At 40.3% G+C, this 21,712-nt stretch overlaps 1 protein-coding gene across 2 annotated transcripts; it reads right to left on the bottom strand.

The window, feature by feature from the left end:
- Positions 1 to 491: 491 nt before the first annotated feature.
- On the bottom strand, positions 492 to 10,769 carry slc16a1a (solute carrier family 16 member 1a). Of its 2 annotated transcripts, none has more exons than XM_029432003.1 (5): positions 10,484 to 10,769; positions 6,055 to 6,312; positions 3,189 to 3,332; positions 2,005 to 2,778; positions 492 to 1,283 (listed from the first exon to the last, which is right to left on the bottom strand). In XM_029432003.1, exons 2-5 carry the CDS (start codon positions 6,269 to 6,271, stop codon positions 1,048 to 1,050), a joined length of 1,371 nt encoding a protein of 456 aa, XP_029287863.1. In that variant the 5' UTR covers positions 6,272 to 6,312; positions 10,484 to 10,769; the 3' UTR covers positions 492 to 1,047. The 2 variants fall into 2 exon arrangements, with proteins under 2 accessions (XP_029287863.1, XP_029287864.1); XM_029432004.1 differs by having other exon boundaries at positions 6,055 to 6,307.
- Positions 10,770 to 21,712: the final 10,943 nt, after the last annotated feature.

Below are 21,712 nucleotides of genomic sequence, written 5' to 3'. Positions count from 1 at the left end.
TCCAACTTTGTTATATAACAACTAGAACTTAGTTTTTAAGTGACAAGAGAAAGACTTGATTAGGGCTGAAAAGCTGCTTCCTAATTCATAAATAGACATTGGCCACCAAGTACAGCCTTGGCTCTCTGAATGTCATTCTGTGTAATGAGAAGTGCAGTATTGTGCTGATTTGTATCTTTGAAACTATCAACATTACATAATCAGTTTTGCACGTTGAGATTACAATGTTCAACCAGCGAAAAATAATGTCAGAGGTTATTATTGTCCAGCCAATATTCTATTAAGCCTAGGCTAATTTAAATTGTTTTTTGAGATTGTTATAAAATGACAAGAGCATAACTTGATAAAAAAAAGGACTTAATTCTGTTGAGGCATTTGTCGTATAATAAAAAAAGAAAAGAAGAATAGAGTTAGTGCACCTCTAAAGAAATAATAATTGTCTGATATCAGATTTATTAGAAACATAGAATACAGACAACTTTTGTAAATGACAGTTTATTTGATTTTCTGACGTATTCAATATACAGTAATTTGCAGTTTTCCTATCATGTGAATACATAAAGCTATGCAACCAGGTTTAATGGCATCAGAATTATAGATAATTCCCATCATCCATCATCAAAAATGGACCAAGAAACATGTTTAAAGGAGAAATAGAGAATTAATATGAATATGTTTGTTTAATATATAAAGTTATTGTTGCATCCTCAATGTTTTCAAACCTTTGTTTCCCAGGAAAAGGTTTTTATAAATGTGTTCGGGAGATAAAGTCAGTTGAATAGTATAAATAAGCACTTTCACAGAGAATGTTTGCAAAAGATTAGAATATTTATTTATTTTATTTATTGGAATGTTTACTATTGAAAAATAACTGTAATTATCTGAAGGTACATTTTAGAAGGTTTAATTACCCGAAATTGTGTGCCGCAAAAAAAGTTACAGAAAAGTTATAGTGAAAACATCTCAGATTTAAAAAAAATATATATATATACGCATCAAAGGCAAGATTAAATTGAACTAAAATGTAGCATAACATGGTACAGAATATTAGACAGTGTCTTCTGTGTTCCTTGCCTCTGCCACCTCTGTGTCCGCATTGTCCGTACTGGACTTTAGTTCTCCACCTCCCACCCTGGCCTTCCTCTCCTCCTCCTTTTTCTCTTTGTCCAGCAGTCGATAGTTGAGTGCCATCCCTACAAACAGGATGAGACTGGAGACGATGAGGAGGATCCCGGAGACCTGGTACGTGTACTTGTAATCATGATAGATATCTTTGAACATCCCTGTGAAGAGAAACAAAGTCACATTGCATAGTAGTCACTGTCGACATCAAGCTGCGGTAGTGACAGTGGTACCATATTCTAGACCTGGTCCATATATCTACACAGAATCCCCCATACTAATGCCAGACTTGCCATAATACATCCTAATGTCAGTGATGCCTTCAATCATTGTAAACAATCCCCCTTCAATCTCATTCACATGTTCTGCTCCTTCCCCAAGTGAATAACCTTCCGGTCGAATGTATTTGAAAGCCGGGCTTGTAATGTGGTCGTTGCCCCTAATTCTGTATCTGTCATCTTCTGTGCTCCACCTGATACCGACCTCTCTGTTGCTACGCAGCCAGCCCTGGCCTGCCCGACTTTACTGGGTAGACGTTTGATTGTACAATACGGAGCATGCTTCTCCCCCTTCACAAGATCAATGGTTTAGAGAAATTCTATATAATATTTAACTCGAGAATCTTAGATATTCTCTCTCAGGAGCTCGATAAAAAACGATCCAGGAAACCTGAAACCTTTTGAGAAATATATTGACCTGCACACCATTTGACCAGACATGGAAGATAATTGAACAACCACCCCATATGTCTTTCTCTATTTCTTTGTTGTTGTTTTTTTAGGGTTATGGATATTATGGAGGTATGGATATGCTGTGTTTTGTTTGTTTTTGTATTGTACTGAATGTAAACTTGGAAGTTCATAAAGAAGGTGATGTACTTACCAAGCAATGGGGGTCCTACCAATACAGGACCACACTCCACAATAGTGACCAGCCCAACAGCACTGGAGAAGCGCTGCGGTCCCACCAGATCCATCAAGGTCTCAAACAGCAATGAGCACAGCCAGCCAAAAGCAAACCCAAAGAAGATGGCGTAAATCACAAAGCCTTTGTAGTCTACTGATATTGGCGCTAGAACGTGGCAAACGCCGTTGTACAGCACAGAGGCAGCGAAGAAGTAATGTATTCTGGGACGGACCCACTTGGTGTTAGCCACCATGCCCATTGTGGGCCGGGCAACCATGTCCACAAAAGCCATGACAGACAGTAAGAAAGCTGCCTTGTCTTTAGGGATGTCTTTACTCTTTGCAAAATTATTGAGGAACACCAGTGGTGAAAAGAGACCGAAAAACATTACAATATTGCCCGCAAGGTAGAGCAAAAAGCCGCGATGCTTGAACAAAGAGAGGTCGATGAAGCTGTTAATGGTCTGCACTACAGTCCTCCTCTCTGTGGTCTTCTCTGGAGGTTTCGGTTTTGGTCCTATGGGCCGCATGAGGGAACCCGCGACACAGCAATTAAAGAGAAGGCCACCCAGGATCAAGAAACTTCCTCTCCAGCCAAACTTGTCAAAAAGCCAGGTGTTTACAGGAGCCAGAGTGGAGAGAAAGACGGGGCTGCCAGCCATTGCAATCCCATTAGCAATAGGTCGCTTAATGTAGAAGTACTTTCCAATCATAGTGAGGGCAGGGTTTAGGTTGAAGGCCAATCCCAGACCTAAAAGAATCAATAAAAAAAAGTTGATTTGACATCTATAAATATACAAGTTGAAAAAGAGATATTTAGCATCAAACAGTGTTTGAAGTGGAAAACTGTTTCTTAAATCCTTTATTTAACCAGGGAGGTTCCATTGAGATACAATCGATTCTCCAAGGGGAATTCTGGTCAAGATGACAGAACAAGCCATTTCACATAAAGGCAGTTTCACATGTTAGAACACATACAGTACATAAAAGAAACACAAGGGAAATAGTAAAAGAGGAGAGACCATTACAGGCCATAGCAGCGATACTATGGACAAGGATTATGTAAATCTTGAACACTAGATGGCAACAATGCACAGCATATACAAAAAATAGGGTGACTCACTATTAAACTTAAAACAATAGAAAGTTAAAATTAGGTACCTCCCACCACACCAATACAAAAGTAAAGTTCTTGAACAGAGTTGCAGAAAGAGGCAGCAATGAGGCCCGATCCAGACAGGCATCCTCCCGCCATCATAACAGAACGACTCCCATATTTATTCACCAGGATGCTGGTGATGGGACCTGAAGAGCAAAAAAAACCCCACATATATACACATGTTAGAAGCTGAAAGACGTAGATGTTTACCCAATGATCAAAGCCCAGCTCTATATTCAACCACCAGAGGGCTCCAGTGTCCACAGCGGTGGCTCAGCAAAATCAAACAACTTCTGCAATCATTTTTGTCAGTGCTGCACTGCAGTAGATGTGTTCTCATGCCATCAATAATGTGATGTGTCAGAAAAACCATGAACGCTGTAATGAAATAAGCATTTATTTGGTTCGGAGATTCATAAAAATTGACAGAGGGATAATTTGTTGGTTGATTCTTCTTAAATGGGCTCTAAATACATTTCAAATGATTACATATCAGTTGAGTGGTGAGTGTATACAGTAAGTGTGTGTGTGTTTTTGTTTTTTTTCTTGCTTTTTTGGGGGGGAGGGTGAAGGGACTGGTGTGTGTATGGGGTTAAAATAAAAACTGGTGGCTTTTTAAGTTAAGCCAGGTACATTAGTTGCAAAGAAAGAGTGACAGATAGAGGTAACAGTAATATTTATATGCATGCACATCAGATTCAAAATCAATTCAAGCAAAATTGGTATGACTTGTAAACAAATGACTAAAGTATATGCAGGGTTCAGATCTCCGTCTCCATTTACGGCTTATAACAACCGGCCTAAATGAGTATGAGGACCCACATGGAAGACACTTCTGCCTTCCTGCCAAATCCCTGCACTACCCAATGAAGCTAAATAGAAACTGACAGTTTTTGTTTAGAGGTTGTCCAGACTCATTTGCCAGCCCGGTGCAAGACAAAGGGTTTTTAAATTGTAATGCAGGCAGTCTCTACACTAACAATGAGTTCTTTCCTTCCGCCTTGCAGGGAGAGAAAAAGGTTGGAGACAAACCAATGTAGAATATTATGAATGTAATGAATCAAAAATTGAAGGAGTACAGAGGTACGCAACAGTAGGTTGTTAATGAACTTCTCCTGCTGATGTGCTCAGAATGTTTAACACACAATAACAGACTCAGCTGTCATCTACTCACAGTGCTGACAAGCATTTCCTCGCTTACTTTCAATTACCATGCATAGCTTGCTTTCATCTGTGTATATTTACATCTCAACATTTGCATTAATTAACAATGTTACACCTGAATGTGCATATTGAGTCCACTGTGACTGTGAACGCACTGTGAAGTGAAAGACAAATGAAGAACAATCCAAGTGTAACTCCGTAACCTTTGATCACTGAAGGGAATGTGTTGCTGAACACTAAGCAGCATTGATTACTTTAGCGTACTTCTGTTGTACAGTAATGAGGGCCCAATTTGGACGTGAAGTTTTGCTCGCCTTTGACTTGTAATACCGTTGAAGTTAACAGCACTATGGGCCTCAAGCAGAAGTATCTGTCAGATGCACCAAACTCTCTTAATACTCATCCAAATCTGTTCTTCCCCAGGAGTGCTGAATGATGAATCCCAATTGATTATTAATTAGAGGGGTGTGGCCGATTGTATATTATTAGCATAGGTAACACCCCCTGAACCCTTTATAAGAGCAGGTGTTGTCCCTGTGCACATGCCCAAGCATTAGAGATATGCCTAATCATTATAATTACTCAAAAACATATACTAATCCATTTTAATATACGATATTCATGCCTTTTATTTTTAATGTTCGTTACATTTGAAGCATATTTTCTTGCATTGGACAAACAAATTGTGAAAATTAGAAGTTTTTTTGTTATGTTGGTAAGAGTGCTCTCGACCGCTCGTAGAAGTTTCTCTTACCTAAGAGAATAACAAAAATAATACTACTAATAATAACAATAACAAATAACATTGGTGAATCCCAGAAAGCAACGGGTTCTAATGAAACGAGAATAAATTGTGGATACGAACAAAAATAAGGAGGACAATAGTTTGTATATTGCTTCCTGCAAGAAGCTTTGTGCAGAGGTCACGCAGCATATATATGATATAAAGAAAAGTATAGATGTAATATGTGCAACACTATGCATTGAATGAAATACTAGCCTTGCAATGAAATACCATGTCCACTTTTATTTCATTGCTTTCAGATCTTGCAAATAAACTTTACACCAGAAAAGAATATCTGATCTGAAGTAGTTTTATATGGTGTAATATTTTCCACTTCACATCAGTTCGGCAGACTAAAGCAACTTTCCTCAAAGTTCCCTGAGATTAGAAAAAGTTGTCGAAGTCATCATTTTTCCAGTTTATCACACATTAGAGTAAAGAGAACTGTAGTGTTTTGATTTCAGAGCAGACGGTCTTGAGGGACGAGGAGAGCTCCTTTGAACTCCGTTCTCTCCGTGTTGAATATCACGAACATGACTAAAGCCTTATCTTCACCTGACCGGTGCTCTCCCACTGTCGGAGCACAATGGGAAAACAATAAGCGAGTATGCACGGCCCATTCATGTGCTCCAGAGGCAGACACGCACTTTCATAAACAACACTTCAATAGAGGAGTTACAGTATTGTTTTGATTTACGCACTATAATTCTGAGTAGCCTCTTCGTGGAAAAACTGGCTGAAAGGCTACAATGCAAGTCTGTACTTGAGCAATGGATTGGCTTTTAACACTCCAGGAATAAATCTTTTACAGTTGCGCTAAGAGCCAGAAATTGATTCTATCTATAAATCTTCTTGATGCGCTAAATGTGAAGTGTTAAGAAACTCATGTTTGGCAGGTTGTGTTTTGGGTCGTAGCTCACCTCCGGCGTACATGACGGCTAACATGATGGAAGAGATCCAGGACACCTGGCTGCTGGTCACATCAAAGATCGCCTCGATCTCTTTAAAAAAGACAGTGATGGACTTAGGGAATGCATAGGAGAAGCCAATAGAGATGAAGGCCCCAACTACCACCATCCATCCCCAGCCACCCTCAGGTGGTGTGTAGCCTTCAGGACCACTGACGGCGGGCGCCATTTTCACTCACAAAACACGTTTTAAAGATATGATGACCTGTTCTGGAGAGAACAAAAAAAATAAAAAACTTTAGTTACTTAAAAGGGACAGTTAACCCCAAACTCAGAATGTTGAAGATATCGAAGATAGCGATGTCGGCCTTCTCTCGAATATAAAGGAACTACATGCGAGTTGGCTTGTCACTCATGGGCTCGTGCACATGACAGCGTGAGATGTAAACATTAAAGGGGTTGAGGTAACGTTAGCTAGCTCAGGTGCACTCAGGTTAGCCTGTCGTTGATGAGTAGATGCACGCTTCCTTCTGCGCGGTGATACGGTTGGCAAGTGTAGTTCGGTAGAAAGAAAATAGTTCCTACATGAAACTGAGTAATTGAGTAACCGGGTCATGATTTCTGGAAAGAGACATTGCTGTTGAGTTTTCTAAATGTGTTTTTTCGGCACATTGAGCACCAGCAGCTCAGTCCGCAGGGACTTAGCTTGGGAACAGGACAGTCGCTGTATATAATAGCTGCCCACTGCTCCTAATACTAGGAGGGGTTAAATGCTGGGTGAAAAGTCTAAATTTCATTGTGTGGGCTGTGCTGTGTACATTTGTGACAATAAAAAGATTTCTACAAGCCGAGTGCAATCTAGTTCCTTTGTATTCAAGAGAAGGCCGACATCTCCAACACTCGGCAACTCACACCAAAACAATGTAGATTGATAAATAGCACTACAGGTAAGAGGATACTATGTTATTTTTGAACTTGAACTGTCCCTTTAAACTTGTGTCGTCCTCAGCTTTGAAACATTTAACATCAACAGCTTTAAACATTTTTGTATCAACGTCAGCAAGAGTTTAAAATGATCCACACATAAAGAGCCAAATGGTTATAAAGCCTTTCATCAACTGATATATAATTGGACAATTAAAAAGGAATTAAAGAGAGTAAATACATATTAAATGTAAATCAATTGTATAAGAACTTTAACATGGAATCAGTCTTATAGCTGAATTCACATTGTATTATTTTTTTTAATGGAAGAATATTTGTAAACAGTATATTATATATATATATTATATTTAATATTGGACTACTCTGTATCATTAACAGTGCACTTTGGGTGTTTACTGGAGCAAAGGTTTGTTAATAGTGTTGCTACAGTCTGACTGTTACATACTCACATGTATCACAGCTGTGATCTAAAGTTAAAACCTGAGCTGTGTAGGTGATTGACCGATTTATGTCGCTATATAGATTTGATAAATTATGTATCTTATTTTTCAATGAATTGACTTATAACTCTTATTTTCCTCCGACAAGGATACACACGACGTGTTTCAATCACCATGAATGTTGGCCGATGACACACACAAGTTCAACTGAAGGTTTTAATTTGCTACTTTGATACAAATGTGTTCATAGCTGCTGACGTCAAATGTTTCAAAGCTGAGGAAAAAAACACGGTATTTGTCAAACAGACAATCAAAGAGGATGAGTAGAAAAAAACAACAAAATTGCTTCGGCAGAAGTGTAACTATTTTCACCTTCTAATTTTAGGCATAGTTTTATCTCTTTAACCCCCAGTGAGTGTTTGGTTGCGCCAGTGACTGGTTACAAAATATTTGACCTTCTATGTAAAATATATCAATGCAAATTCTTGTCTGATAGTATTGACCTTTGTATTTGTTCCACTTGTCTCATGCCGTCTGACCTGTGTGTCTCATCTTCAGAGACCTAACTTACTTGTTTCACTGTATAAATTAACCCTAAAAAAGTGCAAAAATATGGTACATTCTCTGAACGCTGACCTATAAATACCCCCGAGTACCTCTACTGTGCTGATAACTCATGCGGATTTGGAAAGAGATCAAATTTGTCTAAAAATATTTCCCCCACTAGATAAAAGAGTATAAGATTAAGGATGCCGTTTTTGACCTTGCTTCGCTTTGAATTGTTCTCTGCATATATTCACTGAGCTCCCAACAGCTGATCTCCCACAGTCTCACTTTAGAGATGATGAATAAGAGTCCATCTGCAGAGTCAAACAACTTCCTGTATTGTTTACACTGGGGAGACTATCCAGAGAAAACATCGATCAGACCGTGAACACTGGTTGAATTCACACTGTTCAATAGCTCAGGGCTCTGCTCAGGAGTGGGTGATGATATAGTGTTTTTCAGCCAAGGAGGACCTGATTTGGTTGATGAATTGGTTTAGTGCTCTGAAAACTTATTGGATTGGCCAGTTGTGTGCAGCGAGTAGTGAATATTTAATGCGTTAAAGAACTTTTGTTATTGAGCTGGGACTTTAGCTGCTGCTCTGCACCTGTAAATGTGCCTCCTGCATTATTCTACATATGCAAAAGGTAATAGAGGTGAAATATAAGAAGTTATGTCTTTTATTTATTTGTATAGACATTAAGGGTGACTTTGAATACTTAGATAGTAAACCACTTGGGTGCAATACATTGAATTTGCATATAGATAACATATAACAACCGCAAATTCACAATAGCTAAGACCATGTAAGTGCATGTGTCCATGAGTTCATGCATTCACACTCACAAACACTTCACCTCCACGCCAACTTAGAGTACATAGCCTAGCTTAGCATAAAGGCTGAACGTGGGAAGCCTGTCTCTGTTCCAAGATAAAAGTACGAGATACATCAAATAATCTGTACATATCTGTAACAATCTATAACATCCTTTCATGATGGTAAATGTTTTCATATCAAATGAAAAGGTTTGTTAGAAATCACCAAAAGGCTTGTGATGCCATTAGCCTAATTGATGTTAGCAATTAGCTTATATACGATAAGCCAAAACATTCACTTTTTCTTTGCAGTGGAACTCCTAGTTTTTTGTAGATGCTTTATTTTGTATCTTCGTGGTTCAATGTAGGCTACATTAAAGTATGAACTAGATTCATGTGGTGGTTTATTATATATAACAGTTATGACATTGTTGTCCCCTTTGATGAATAGCAGATCTGGATATTCCTTCACACCTGTCACATTTCCCACTCTGGAAACGCAGGGTCTGCACAATTACAAGAAAGGTTGGTTGAAAGATTTTCTCTGTCTGAGAATAGTCACCACACATCCACCAGGCGGCCTCTCAAATAGGACAGTGTGCTGGGGGAAATGTTCTGAACTGGCAGCAGAGACAGCATTGGGTTTTAAACAAATGAAAAATTCAGTGGTTGACTTTGGATGATGAATGGAAGAAATAGTTAAGACAGACAGGACTCCAGATAAAACGGCAAAACCGCCGAAATAATAAATAAAGCGGATAATTTCATACTGATTGATCGATTGCTCGGCTTCAAATTGCAGAGAATAGCAGCAAACAATTCAGTGAAAACTGCGGTCAATTCATTTAAGCCAGGTATTGGAAGATGAATTAAGTCGACAAATGGGCAGAGGCATCAACGCTAAGCCACAGCACATTGTAAAGGTCTAAATAAAGCAGTCGACGTGCCATGACAACACACACATACCAGCACGAAGCAGGGTGCGTGAGAAAAATGGAGACACAAAAAGACTTGATGTCATTGCCAAAAAGGATACAATTTCATGCTAACATGCTTCACTTAGTCAGAGCTCGGTACATGAAGCTATGAAACCATTTTGTTGAACTTGACCAACACTGGCAGAAGGGCAACTGATTCAAAGCTCCCCCCTCCATATAGAAATATCTTCTATGTGGTGCCTTCAAGGACCCCTCTTCTACAGATCATCTCACAGAGGGTGTGTAAATGTATTCTTGGTTTTAGATTAGTTTTAATTAGTATTAATAGAGCAGTGCACTGAATTAAATAGATACAGTATATGGTACGGTTGGAAAGCATCACAACTCGCTGGAATAATGTTGAATGAATGTTACATTTTACATCTTTGACTACATTTATGTTCTTCTAACTTAACAGCTTCCATTAATTCTCCCTGCAGCCATGCTCTGGGCCTTTTATGACCCCAGGTTTCTGATACAACTTATTAGATCTAGTAAATTTCTCTTATTAATTATAAATGAGAATAGCTTGTTAAATATTTGTAGAGGGAAATCACACACTCACACACTCACACAGTATTGTTATAACATTGACAAAGCACTAAATCCTTCATGCGTATCTAGTTGAAAATAGCCTACTTATGCAGGTAATTACTTTTAAAGTGATGTCTGTTAAATGTTAATTGTGCATAGTGTCTCCTGTGTCAAGTGTCTTACCTTGGCAGGAGCTCTCGAACAGGGCCAGATGAGCTCTGCGGATAAACAGCCGTCTCGGAGGCACGTTAACAAACTGCAGACATCATTGAATGGGACTGAGCGTCTCTGAATATTTATGAAATAAAATGAAAAAAATCACTGCATATGTTTCACAGATACTCCAGACGTTATCTTTGGGTCTATATCCACTGAGACAGTCCAAAAGTTGCCAGTGGCACCTCGGCCTCAGACTTCATCTGAAGTGACTAAAGTGAAGAAAAGTTGAGTTCATTCAGTGCCCAGATCACACACATGGATGATCTGGACACTATGGTGCTAAATGTTGAGGTCAGTCAAGCTCCTATTGGCTGTGGGAAGCTTAGTGCCGTGCCCCTACAATGATTCCTCCACCCCCTTCGTGTGCCGAGCTCACACACAAGGTCAGAGTATTTCACTGCACGGCCCTAAAGTATGTGACCTGAGAGGATATTGAATAATGTCTGCTCCCTCTGAGATAAGATGACATTCTAAGACTCACATTTTCCTGCATTAGCTGATTTATAAGCGCTATTCAATTGAATATTGCGGCTATAAGAAATCTGGTTTACTTAAACAACACACATTGTTAACCTCATCCACCTGAAAACAAGATTTCTGAACGCTTCAGCGGTCAGATCTAGTCTCTCAAAACTCCCTGCGGTGCTATTCTTCAGCCTGTATCAGGGCTTGGGAAAGGAAAGGCCTGTGTACTGTGCATACTTGCAAAGTGCCTTCAAGTTCTCAACGTCCTTTAAACATTATTTCCCTCTGTTACGTTGTTTTATGTTGTTCCTCTCATTTTTCCCACTCAAATAAGGACTTTTATTGCTTTACAAAACAGAGGATGCAGTAGAGCATCACATACAATTCAGTGTTTTCTCCTGGGTCGGCATTTATTCACAAGTGCAAGAGTGTGAAGAATGGAAATTGATTTGGGACATAAACATTCATACACACACACACACACACACACACACACACACACACACACACACATGCACGTACGCACACACTTTTTCTCTAGTGCTACCACGATGTTTACATTTTAACTATTGGATGGATTGTTATGTAATTTGGTAAAGACATTCAAAGTCCCCGAGGAATGAAATAGAATAACTTTGATCCAGCAATCTTTCATGCAACACCGTCATTAGGTCAAGATTTCAATATGTCCAATACTTTGGGTTGAGACCGATCAGCCTCAGCTGTACTTTGTGTCTATTGTTCATTTGTAAATGTTAGTATAATAACAAGCTGAACTAAGATCTGGCAACATTTGTACCTGCTTAACGTCACCATGTAGCTTTGTCGTTGTGAGAATGTAAGCATTTAGCTCAAAGCTGGTTAGTTGTTGTGTCTTTATAGCCAAACATCTACCGTGGTGCTAACGTAGCAACTCGAAGGCTAACAAGCTGCGATCATGATGGGCTCATGATTAGCTCGGGCAGGTGTGTGGGTGGGACCTGGATACCCTGATCACTTCTGTGCAGACTCTTGCTCCAAATAACATCTCAAGAAGTTGAGCTGTGGTGTCCATCTACTATGCAGTCTATGTTTGCTCATGTTAGCTACCCGGTTGCAAAAATAGGGAATGCAGCACATGCAGACCGAGAGTGGAAGTGGTTGATGACCCAATGGACTGGTGACATACTTAAGTTTAAAATTAGTCCTGGTGTGGACATGTCAGAGAGTGACGAGTGCAGACAGAAGTCTACAAAGTTTAAGAATAATCATTCAATCTTAATATTTTCTCTCTGCCTTGGAGCGAATGTTCTCAGGTCTGGTTCAGTCTGCAGCTCGGTGGTTAGGAGCCGCTGATGTAATGTGATTAAAATTGATTAACTCAGCAATGTGAAACGCGGCTTCTATACAGTATACTAAGCTGCAGTAACTGCTCTACGTTCTCAATCGATTCACAGCCAACATACGCCACCAGGGTTCTGTGTTCATTTCTAGGAGCTGCCTTGATCTTACGGTTTACCCCACCTCATCAAAGTGCACAGCATGTACCCCCTCTCTTTTTCTCAGATATTACAAAATAAATCTGAACTGCCATCTAAGAGAATGGGGTCTCATTAGGTTAGTTATTTTACAAAAACAACAGCAGCATTGTAACCAGGAACCAAATAAACATTGCACCACCTCCAGCTTCGACTGGACTGAATATAATTGCACTGTGACACACAGAACTGACACTCACAGGTCAAAAGTCAGAGGCAATTACCTTTTGCCCAGGCATGGAGGTGCAGATGAAAGTGGCATAAATCCTGGCTTGCTGAACCGAGAGAGAGCGGGATCTTCATTAAGGGTCAGGGTGAGGGCATAGTGTTGCAAAAGCCAATTAGCTCACACATACAAGTGGGAAAATATCTATTCTAGTTAGTGGCTGCAGCTTTCACCTGTACACTGTATAAAATGGCCTTGCTGCACTTCCAGCTCAAACACACATTCACATAAACTCTGTGTGTGTTTCTCCCTGTTCCTCTCAGGACAGAAAAGAGCTTTTGGCAGATGTTTTCTACAGTGGAACAACGCCAGGCAACAGAGTCGGCGAGCCTGAAAGCGACTGAAGGTCTGTCCAGCTCCGGCTTCCACAGCAATGCATCATTTGCTCAGGAGAGCAGTTCAGGGGACATTAGTCTCTTGAATGGCTTACTAAAGGATGTAATCCACTTATTAGATCTGTGAGTGTTGAGGCGGTGGACTCATCACACTTAGATAAAATGCAATTTTTGGACTTTAAAAAGAAGTCAGTTTTATCTCTAGGGCCATGTACAGAACGATGGCTGGGTATCGAACTGACCCTACTTTTTAAGTACCAAAAGTACCAAAAGTTAGCAACTACCTACTTTGTCAAGTCTGGATATATTACATACATTACATTACATATATACATATTTAGATATTTCCTGATTTAAGGAAATATTTGAATGTGCTGGCTGCGCGCTTACAGTCACTTTACCGCACCGTTGTGACGAAAAGAGAGCTGAGCCAGAAGGCGAAGCTCTCAATATACCGGTCGATCTTCGTTCCTACCCTCACCTATGGTCATGAAGGCTGGGTCATGACCGAAAGAACGAGATCACGGGTACAAGCGGCCGAAATGGGTTTTCTCAGACGGGTGGCTGACGTCTCCCTTAGAGATAGGGTGAGAAGCTCAGCCATCTGTGAGAGACTCGGAGTAGAGCCGCTGCTCCTTTACGTTGAAAGGAACCAGTTGAGGTGGTTCATCTAGTAAGTATGCCACCTGGACGCCTCCCTAGGGAGGTGTTCCAGGCACGTCCAGCTGGGAGGAGACCCCGGGGAAGACCCAGGACTCGGTGGAGAGATTATATCTCCTCACTGGCCTGGGAACGCCTCAGGATCCCCCAGTCGGAGCTGGAGGATGTGGCCCGGAGAAGGGAAGATTGGGGTTCCTTACTGGAGCTGCTGCCCTCGCGACCCGACCCCGGATAAGCGGTGGACGATGGATGGATGGATGGCTGCTTGCTCAGTAATCCCACATCCAGCTGTTTATTCTTTATATAGTGATGACTCGGGGTGTTGTGATATACCAGTATTGAGGATAACCGTATTATAAAAGTTAATGATTCATATCATGTTAATAATACACATATGATCATATCATGTAATTAATCCAGCGCCTCTTAAATCATTTCCGTTCCTTCCTGAACGCCCCACACACAAATGAATGTTTGCCAAAAAACTAAACAAAATGCACAATTAACAAAGTTACAGACGACTTTGACTGATAGCATTATTTATTTCTCTCCGAATTTCTATAGATATATAAAATGTATTACCATGGCAATTTCATAATGAACCTGATCATGTATCATAACAGCCAGCTGTGTCAACATGAAGTTGAAGGGGCATCCTGGGTAATCAATACAACAGCTACCGCATTCAGTTTCAAGTAACCCGGGTGCATTAATGCCATTACACAATTTAATCTTTCTAATTTTCCCCGTGTTGTGTGGCTCGACAGCCGGGTGACTGTGCGTCATAATGTGACCTGCACACAGGTCTGTGCCAGGACAACATGCGCAGAGGTATTTTATTTTATAAGTAGTCAGAACACTTATCAATGTAATCACGCAGGCTTTGAGACACACATAGTACGTAGTGATACACACTAATGGACGCCACAAAAGGTGGTTTCTGAGAAAAACCTGGGTCACACAAGCTTTGTTTTGATCTTGTGTTTGTTTACAGGCCTCCTCCCCTTCCATCAATCACACACAGTGAACTTTCTCTCTTCTGGAGCACTTCAAGCACTCCTTTGTGCTGTCAGATATCTGGCTACACAATACTTCCTTCCGCTTGTTAGCTTGCAGTCTTTTTCATCATCTCCTTTGCATGATCTTATTGCTGATGTATTTCTGCACTGCTTTGCATGTAACCAGCACCACCTGTCAATCAGTAGCATAAAGTGAAACCAGTGACAGGAATGTGTATTGCGTCGCCCGTGTCCCCATGCTCATGCAAGATTCAACTTACTCAGTATAACATTGCTTCATAGCGCTACTAGTGGTCAAAGACTCAGAAAAAGGGTACCTTGTATTAAAAGTAATTTCTACATAAATCCGAATTCCCTCTTTCCTACCTAATTCTGCAACAAAGACCATTTATCTTGTATTTACTGGGTGTTTTTATCTGTTGTATTATCTTCAATATGCTCTGCTCCTGCTCCAGTGTTTTCTAAAACTTATTTCCTGCAGATACAACAATGCAATTTTCCTACAGGGATCATTAGAGATTAATCTAATTAAAAAAATTAGAAATCTAATCTGATCTAAACACACATCCCACACAAAGCACACAGATTTGTCTGGAGGAAAGAAATTAAGTTAAGTTAGATGAGTTAGAACAAGTTTATGCAACAGTGTGGGGAAAGTACGGCCTAGTGGTGATATGTCACACATCAAACTGCTGCAGCTCCTGTGTAAACACACAAATTACCCGTGGCGGGGCATGTTCCGTCTTCACAGGGGTCCTATTGTCTGATGAAGAAGCTTTTAAGGAAATGAGGCGAGCAATAGAAGGCCCATGGTGTAGATTGAAGGGGTGGGAGGGCAACAAATTCCCTTTTGCAGGGCTTCTTTCCTGCTCCTTTTTACAGTGAAATGATCTGAGAATAAGAAACAACATATTCTTCCTCTTACAAACAAACTCATAAGCAATAAAACACATCCTAGTTTAAATCAATACGTTCAGGGATGCACACAAGTGTCATGTTGTTTTTGCAATCACTAGTTGCCGCCCTGTAGACTACGCTGACATATGAAATGATTAAGGTCATGTGGGTTTTATAATCAAAGCCCATCTGAGGTATCATATGCATTCGAGAGATGGTTGAATGCCTTGAGGGTTTAATAGTATTTCTAAGCTCTGCGTTGCCTTGATTTGAAGTCATCTTGTGTTGTTAACACGCTCCTCCAGCCCCAGTGGTGATGCAGGAAGGTGGCTGTAGTCATTAAGGTATCTGAATTGTGATTGGATCCCAGGGGCAGAGGGGTGGAGGCACGAGCGCTGGATGTGATGTAGGCAGGCAGTAAGAGGAGAGCTGTTCTGCTACTTTGTCCAACAGCACGGAGAGCTGACCTTGAGGGGAATGTGGAAAATTGACAGGGGGGAGAGCGGTAACAAGGGCCAGCTATATATCAAGGAGGCAATTTGGAGCGGTTTATCCGATGAGGGTCAATTCCTGCTGCAGTACCATAGATCAGAGTTTTCAAGCCCGAGCGTGCCTTCACGGGGAGAGGTTAGGATGGATCCATTTTTGAATGACTGAGTCGCTGATGAAGCCCAAGCAAATCATTCACACAAAACACAGAAGACTGGGGTAATCACGGGGATTTGTGATGCAGGAAAAGGTGCATCAGCAGATTTATCTCCTGCTATTGGTGGCCTTGCCGCTCTGGCTCTTTGTCCAAATCAAATCTTTTTTAAGAGGCAATTTCCCATTGTTCCTTTCAATTATTTTTTACATATCAAGGACATGGAACAGGTTATTATCGAGAGGATACAGGCATTAATGTTATTATTATTACCGGCGATAAAAGTGAACACCCTCATTTGTGACCAAAGCATTTTCCTCCTCTTTATAGAAAAGACATCAAAGATTTGCACTAAATCTGTCAGTGTTACGCTGCGATGCCAAGAGAGAGTAATTTTACAGATGCCTTTACTCTGTGTCTGACCTTTTCTATTGCTGCTTCTATTTTGGATCAGTCTCTGTGCACCTCTGAGGCTGGCCAGATGGCATGTCTATTGAGTGATAAAATTTGAGAGACAAGAGCACTGTTACACCACGGGACTCTTTGGCTCGGGCCCCAGCTTCAGTGAAGGCTGGAATGAGCACATAACTCCAGCATAACATTTGAATTCCCCTTTATTATCTTCTCCTCCTGCGTGGCCAACAGACTGAGCCCAGCTCATATGCTCTGCAGTTTTTACAGAGTGGCAAGTCCATTTAATAGGGAGGGTGGGCTTATATAGGACATCCTCATGCAGATCCTTCCACACTGAATAAACTGTTTAGTAGGGTGTTTAGGCATTTCTAAATTAAAACTAGTAAAACCAAATTGTGAGACTCATAAACTTACCAATATATTAATGTGGGGACATCTTGTGGACAAAGTTTATTTTGCACCAAATAGAAAATCTGAGGCTTCAAAAGGCTATAAAACAAGGAGAAGATTCTACATTAAAGGTAATCTTCTTAATTCTTACCAGTATACTCACACCTGCTTATAGACTGGTAGCAGGGTGTAGCTTCAATCCTCTTAATAAAATCTCAAAGCAAAAGATTAAAGAAGTAGTTTCAGGCTTTAACAAGACATTTCTTTAAAGGTTATGGTTGAAAGACTTATCACCAGGGTCTGAAATTAAGTTTTTTCCTCAGCGTACACTGTGGAGGGTCACTTAACATTTGTACCAGACACTCAATTCTTTTGTCTGCCTCTTCTGAAATCTATGAATAGTAAACACAGAGTCCGCCGTACCAGACCCTAATCCCTGAAAATATAATAATTAAAAATATATACATATTTCTTAATATAGGGAACACCTATAAGTGGTTGAAGGTGACCTGAAGTTGTCCCGTGCCACAGCCAACATTTACTCTCTATTCGGCGGCTTATCACCCTTTAAAACAAAACTGGCAGTTGAACACATTGTCAAATAGCATTTATGTTTTGAACTAGAAGCATTTAGTTTTGCTTAATAATTGTTTTCTTACGCACTTTGTTTTGTATTATTATTATGTTTTGCATTCATTTGTATTTTCTTTTGCCTGCAGTTGGCATGTGTACACCATGTGTTGATTTGTGTTCCTGTCATTTCCCTGCACAAGCCATGAAGACATATTAGAAGTGGACATTTTATAATCATGCTCAGGGGAACACGAATGTGTGAATCAAGTTTCATGGCAATCCATCTAATAGATGTCAAGACATGTCTCTAAAAAGAGAAATGTTAACCTGCTCGTGGTGGTACAGTAGATGACAGCTCAGGGGACCAAACTCATTAGGATTCATCCTGCGGGAACCACGAATGCCTGTGCAAATTTCATTGCAATCCTTTCCGTCCTTAGAGCTCTGTCGCTAGCGTGGCTAAAAAGGGAGAATATTCTGACGATTAAAAAAAATATATAAGAACACGTTTTACATTATTCAGCAGCTATTTTAGTGGTGAAGTGCCGATCCAACCGCTGTACGGTTTTAAACCCCTTTATATCTTATTATTATAATTTAAATCTCATCATTGTGTGACTGTTTGGGTCAATGACTCATTCATTCTAGTTAGGTGTTGGTTTCAGCTGCATCCATTAGTGTCTCTGCAATGCCACGGCTGCATCGCAAGCATTTATTCTGAGTTTAGTAAATCCATTTATCCATGAAGTCATGACTATATAGCTTTGTCAGCTTGAAGACTGAAGTATATATACTGACTAATACCTAATGAAAGCACAACAAATAGAATCAGAGGCAGAAATGGTCGGATGAGCCGGCCACATTACGTTGGAGCTCATGGGAGAATATTTATGCAATGTGATTCGATTCACAGTCGGTTCCCTGCTTATACAGGGTGTTCACTGTATGCCTTCATAAAGCAGATATACGACACAGTCGACAATGCACTTTCGCATCTTATCTGTGCTCTGCTCATTTTCCACTTGAGGAAGTTGGGAAAATTGACTGAGAATTGCTCCATGCAAAGTAGCTGCTCCTTCCACTCCCACGGTTAGACAAAGGGCATCAGAGTGTGGCGTAGGTATGCAGGGTTTTTCAACAGCGCAGGAGACCCAGAGCGTCCGTGCTGCAAATAAAAGCCATCAGCACTCCCCGCTCGAATTAATGTACTGAGGTGTGTACAGGAATTTAGGATGCCGCTTCTTCGCCACGGAGACACATAAAAATGCTGTGTGTGCTTGAGTAAAATAATGGATTATGCAGCCAAAGCGCTACCTCGGTCTTCTTCTGAAACACAATTTGTTGACTACTTAGAAAGGATGACCCAGGTTGTCCTCTTCTTCTACATGTAGATGTACTTCTTTTGACATTCAACACAATATATACAACACCCTGAAGTGCAGCGGTCAGCACAGTAATTTGATTTAAATCCTGAAAACATCAACACACCAGTTCCTTGTGCAACGTGTGCTCTTGTCCTCTTTAGCTTAAGAGCCGCAGCATGCAAAGCGACCACATCCATCATCATAATTTCCCATTTTTCAGAGAATAAAAATGGTAATTCGGAGACAAATACGGCAAAAGCAAAGTTCTGAAGAGGTGAAGAACCCTGTAATACAATACCATTTGCATTTCATACATCTGTTTCTTCGACAGATACATACAATCTTATATTCCTGCCTTACAGAACTTTCTCTGAATGCTAATTATGCGTTGACATCAGAAGCTTTGTCAGGAAAGGTATGTAGGCCTCAACTGTCTGAAAAGCTCCTAATGAATAATTAATTGTTGCCACCGCAGTGAGAGAATAATTTACCTCACCATTTCACGGTGATTTTATTAAGGACTGCGGCTGGCAGGCCAGTCAAGTTGGAATCCATGCAATATTCATTAGAGAAAAGATGCATGGGACAACGGCTCATAGCCTGAGGATTTATTTAGAAAAAACAACAATAACATCAACAGATCCCACCCTCTTGTAAGACCCCGGCACGCTTCACAGCTCCTCCAGCCCGGGTGCAGAGCGGATTTGTGGCAACCTTTCTGCAGGAAGCCAAATGGCTTGAGAGGAGCTGTTTTCATACCTCATAATGCTGCGGTGGCCTCGGGGGAATAAGGCTGCAGAGTGGTGGTGCAGGGCAGGGGAGCTGTGAACGCACCACCATGTGTACTACATACTGTATGAGCCAAAAAGTTACCAAGACATTTTTAAACATTCAGGACTAGAATGCTTCTGCTGCAACTGAGTGGTGGAAAATCAGCAATACCACAAAATGAAAATACTCTATTACAAGTAAAAGTCCTGCTCTCAAAACTGTCTTTAAGTAAAAGTACACGCGTATAAGCAACAACATGTAAAGTATTAAAAGAAATAATTATTATTATGCAGAATGGTCAGTGTTATATCATCTTATTATCGGCTCATTATTGTTGACGCAGTAACATATAAGCAGTACTTTAATATATATATATATATATATATATATATATATATATATATATATATATATATATGTATATATATGTATATGTAGATGCAGATTTATGACTTGCACTGGTGAACAATCCAAACCCTCCATACAGGAGGCACCACGGGGCAGAACAGTGTTTTAATGCAGTGAACATCTTTACGGGGACTGGAGAGGTTCGGTCCACAGCAAAGGATGAAATATTCATCCATTGCTGTCTTTTGACAGTGAAGTTACATGACAATGGTCTCACTTTCAAATGTCTGAGGTGCACAAATCCAAGAGGGAACTTCCCTTACATACATTTCTGCTTGTTTCATTCAGCGCTCAAGTGCCAGAGCATATTAAACACTCGAAATCCAACTGCACAATTAAAGGAGAGGTTAGTGAATCAGCGTGATAACAACAGTATCCTTGAAAACAACCTACAAGAAAACCTACAGAGGAAAAAAACACATTGTATGTAAATATGGGGAAAGCAGACCATGAATATTTAATTTTCTGGCAATGTAGCACAGAAGATAAAAATAATGCTTCCTTCAAGTGCGCACCTCTTTATGAAATCGGGGTAAAAGCTATTCTGTGTTATCAGATTTCCTATGGAGCCCGGCATTTCTTTTGAATTGCATCATTTCTTATTTAAATGTCAGGATCTGGCTTTCTGGTGCTGGTGTTGGTTGATGACTCCGGCTTTTCACAGCTGGCTAAGACCAGGAAAGACAAGGCGGAGTAGAGACTCGGATTTGATTTAACTTGGAACACAAAAGGTAATTTAAAAAAAATAATATATATATAAATAAATAATAGGGGATTGTTTCATTCCATAGAAACAAACCACAGCACTCACAGATATAGGGTCTTCTTATTTATTATGGCCACAAAACCAGAGTGTTTCAGCTGTCAGCGTCACGCTGCTGATGGCTTGAAGCTGAAACACCTTTGTTTTGTGCCCATAACAAATAAGAAGGCACTATATCTGTGAGTGCTGCTTTGTTTCTATTGATCCTTGCCACCACTGTGCACCCGATACATTATTTAAGATTTGCAGCTGTGTGCTGTCTACCACGATTTCTTCCATCCAACAATAAACATGGCACTCCAAATATTTTACTAACCTTAAATCCATTTAATATCGGATGTCAACGCTTTCTAAAATCACTGACAGTCCTGATAAGACATTGTATGACGCCTTTATGCCTTTTGTTCACAGGTCACATTAATATAAACAATTCAGGAGAAAATCTGTTGGAGACTAGATTCTGACTCTAATTAGTGTATTTTAGGGCTTATCATCGTCAGCAGATGGACTTTGCTCACTTTTCATAGAGAAGGGTATGCACATGTGAGGTTACAAGTTCACCCACAGCACTTTTAGGACTCTATGATGACCGATGAAGACGAACTGTATATATGAGCTACGTGTGATGTGGTAAAAGAGACATTTACTCATAAGCTTTTCAAACCAGGAGAATATCCAAGATGATCTGATGGTGGCAGGTGCTCTTAAAATGTCAAAACGAGTCAATAACTCACTAGTTCTGAACAGA

The sequence above is a fragment of the Cottoperca gobio genome, chromosome 5 (genome assembly GCF_900634415.1).
Source record: "Cottoperca gobio chromosome 5, fCotGob3.1, whole genome shotgun sequence".
Lineage (NCBI taxonomy): Eukaryota > Metazoa > Chordata > Actinopteri > Perciformes > Bovichtidae > Cottoperca > Cottoperca gobio.
The sequence above is the reverse complement of the archived record's forward strand: the minus strand, read 5'-3'. Positions and strand labels throughout refer to the sequence as shown.

Bases quoted from the DNA above. Each gene is read 5' to 3' on its own strand.
- slc16a1a (XM_029432003.1), bottom strand. From the start codon at position 6,271: ATGGCGCCCGCCGTCAGTGGTCCTGAAGGCTACACACCACCTGAGGGT. The intron at 2,779-3,188 runs GTACCTAATTTT...TGATTCTTTTAG, and splicing joins TTGTATTGGTGTGGTGGGAG to GTCTGGGATTGGCCTTCAAC. The intron at 1,284-2,004 runs GTAAGTACATCA...TTCTCTTCACAG, and splicing joins GGTAGGACCCCCATTGCTTG to GGATGTTCAAAGATATCTAT.